Source organism: Eimeria necatrix, genomic scaffold (genome assembly GCF_000499385.1).
Source record: "Eimeria necatrix Houghton genomic scaffold, Enh_scaff1998, whole genome shotgun sequence".
NCBI lineage: Eukaryota > Apicomplexa > Conoidasida > Eucoccidiorida > Eimeriidae > Eimeria > Eimeria necatrix.
Genome location: NW_013652625.1, coordinates 1 through 3,078, shown reverse-complemented (window position 1 = coordinate 3,078; position 3,078 = coordinate 1). Strand labels below are relative to the sequence as shown.

At 30.1% G+C, this 3,078-nt stretch overlaps 1 protein-coding gene across 1 annotated transcript; it reads right to left on the bottom strand.

Moving 5' to 3' along the window:
* Positions 1–1,754: 1,754 nt before the first annotated feature.
* ENH_00025910 (prefoldin subunit, putative) lies at positions 1,755–3,050 on the bottom strand (the record flags this gene model as incomplete). The annotated part of the gene is made up of 4 exons (XM_013579849.1): positions 1,755–1,985; positions 2,289–2,378; positions 2,801–2,871; positions 3,032–3,050. The coding sequence occupies 4 exons, from the start codon at positions 3,048–3,050 to the stop codon at positions 1,755–1,757; spliced, it is 411 nt and encodes a 136-aa protein (XP_013435303.1).
* Between the last annotated feature and the right edge of the window lie 28 nt (positions 3,051–3,078).

Genomic DNA, 3,078 nt, shown 5'->3' with positions numbered 1-3,078 from the left:
GAATTAAAATAATTAAAAGAATTGAAATGAATTAAAAGAATTAAAAAGAATTAAAAGAATTAAAATGAATTAAAAGAATTAAAAAGAATTAAAATAATTAAAATAATTAAAATAATTAAAATGAATTAAAAGAATTAAAATGAATTAAAAGAATTAAAAGAATTAAATGAATTAAAATGAATTAAATGGAATTAAAATGAATTAAATGGAATCAAATGGAATTAAATGGAATTAAAATGAACTGAATGGAATTAAACTGAATTAAATGGAATTAAACTGAATTAAATGGAATTAAATCGAATTATTGGAATTAAAAGAACTAGATGGAATCAAAATGAATTAAAAAGAATCAAAATGAATTCAAAAGAATTAAAATGAATTAAATGGAACTAAAATGAATCAAAACAAATTAAAATAAATTCTGTTCAATTCCGTTAATTCATTGTTGCCAAATAATTCGGCCTCGGGCCCGAAAAGTATTTCTTCAAATTAAATTCTTTTTAAAAAGAATTTAATTTGAAGAAATACTTTTACAAGAATTTAATTTGAATAAACACTTTTATTCAAATTAAATACTTACAAGAGAAAAGCACTTGTTTGAATAAACACTTTTATAATAATTTAATTTGAATAAATGATTTTCTCTTTTGAGTCTTTTATTTGAATAAATGCTTTTCTTTTTTGAAGACCAATCTGCAGCACTTTTGGAATTTAATATTTTCTGAAAAGCTTTTTTCTTTTCTGGTCTTCTGCAATTTGCCTTCAAGTCTTTTTTTGTTTTCGACAAGTTCTAAAACTTTTTTTATTTAAAACTCCTTTTATTTAAAACTTCTTTTATTTAAAACTTCTTTTATTTAAAACTTCTTTTCATTTAAAACTTCTTTTCCTTAAAACTTCTTTCATTTAAAACTTCTTGAATTAGAACTTGTTTTATTGGAACTTCTTTCATCAGAACTTCTTTGATTAAAACTTGTTTTATTAAAACTTGTTTTATTAAAACTTGTTTTATTAGAAGTTCTTTAATTGGAGTTTCTTTTATTAGAACTTCTTTTATTAGAACTTCTTTTATTAAACTCTCCCCCGCTGCTGCTTTTGTTTTTCCAAAACTTTTTTTTGAAGAGCTTCTCTGTTTTCGGCTGCTCTTCGAAACTGCTGCATCGTTTCTTCTTCGAGAGCTTCGCACCTTCCTCTGAAATTAAATAAAACAATTTAATTAAATAAAACAATTTAATTGAATAAAACAATTTAATTTAATTATTTAATTGAAAAGAGCTTATTCAGGAGGGTTTAATTCGAAAGGACTTAATGAAAAGAATTTAATTTAAAAGAATTTAATTTAAAGAATTTAATTTAAAGAATTTAATTCAAAAGAATTTAATTTAAAGAATTTAATTTAAAGAATTTAATTTCGAAGAGTTTGATTAAAAAGGACTAATTCAAAAGGATGTAGTTGAAAAGAATTAAAGAACAATTAAATTGGGAATTTAATTAAAAGAATTAAAATAATTGAAAGAAATAAATTAAAAACGAATTAAAGAATAATTAAATTGAAAAAGAATTAATTAAAATGGAGAGAAGGAATAAAACCCACAAGGCCAAACATAAAAAGGAAGCAAAAAAGAAAATTAAGAAATTAATTCAAAAAAAGAATTTAAAAAACAAAAATCAAAAATTAACTTTTATTTATATTCCGGCATTTATTTAATTCTCCAAATGCAGCAAAAACTCTCCTCAAGCCCTTAGAGGACTTCTGCTTATTCAGTGCTGCTGCTGCTGCTGCTGCTGCTGCTGCTGCTGCTACTGCTGCTGCTGCAGCTGCGGGGGTTGTCCTGGTGCTGCTGCTGCTGCTGCTGTGACGTGTTCTGCTGCTCCTGTTTCTGTTTCTGCTGCTGCTGCTGCTCTGTGGCGTGCTCTGCTGCTGCTGCTGCTGCTGCTGCTGCTGCTGCTGCTGCTGCTGCTGCTGCTGCTGAGTAGCTTAAGTAGCACTGATTGAATGAGCAGCAGCAAAGCTGCTGAAAGGTCGCTGCATGCAAAGGCGACTCAGTGGCGGAATTTAAAGCAGCAAAAAAACTCAAAGAAATTAAAAACAGAAAAATAAAAAAATAAATAAAAATAAAGAAAAAGAGACTCAAAATAGACCAAAATAAAGGGCAGAAGCAGCAAATAAAGAATAAAATATAAAATAAAACAAATAACATAAAATAAAACAAATAAAATAAAATAAATAAATAAAATAAATAAAATAAAACTTACAGTTCTCGCTGCACATATTCCAGTCTTTTGTTTACTGTTTGAAGAGCCTCCGACTTCGACTGCCGCACCAACACAGGGCCAATCATTTTGTACACTACTGCGTCTTCTGCTGCTGCTGTTAGCTCCTGCAGCAGCAGCAGCAGCAGCAGCAGCAGCAGCAGCAGCAGCAGCAGCGGATGGGAATGGGGCGAAGACGCGGCAGCAGCAGATGCGGGTTAATGGCGGCAGCAGCAGCAGCAGCAGATGTTGATGCAGGTTAATAGCGGCAGCAGCAGAAGCAGCAGCAGCAGCAGCAGCAGCAGCAGCAGCAGCAGCAGCAGATTGTGGTTGCGAGACAAACAGGTGGCAGCAACAGCAGCAAAACGAGTCACGCCGCAGCAGCAGCAGCAGCAACAGCCAGTCGCAAACACTGAGCAGCAGCAGCAGCAGCAGCAGCAGCAGCAGCAGCAGGCAAATGAATTATTTATTTAAATGAATTTTAATTTTAATTTTAATTTTAATTTTAATTTTAATTTTAATTTTTGTTTAAAATGAAAATAAATTTTACATTCGCCACCGCCTGAAGCTCCGTCCGCTGCGGCACCAGCCGATTCACATTTTGGGCATTTGTTTGGAGACCTGAAAATAAAAATAAATAAATAAATTAAATAAATAAATAAATAAATAAATTAAATAAATAAATAAATAAATAAATAAATAAATAAATAAACAAAAATATAATAAATAGTTTATTTATTTATTATTTATTTATTTATTTTATTTTTTGAATTTGACTTACGCTCCATCAGCGCGTCCATTTCGGCTGTGGTTTCTTTCAGCCTTTGC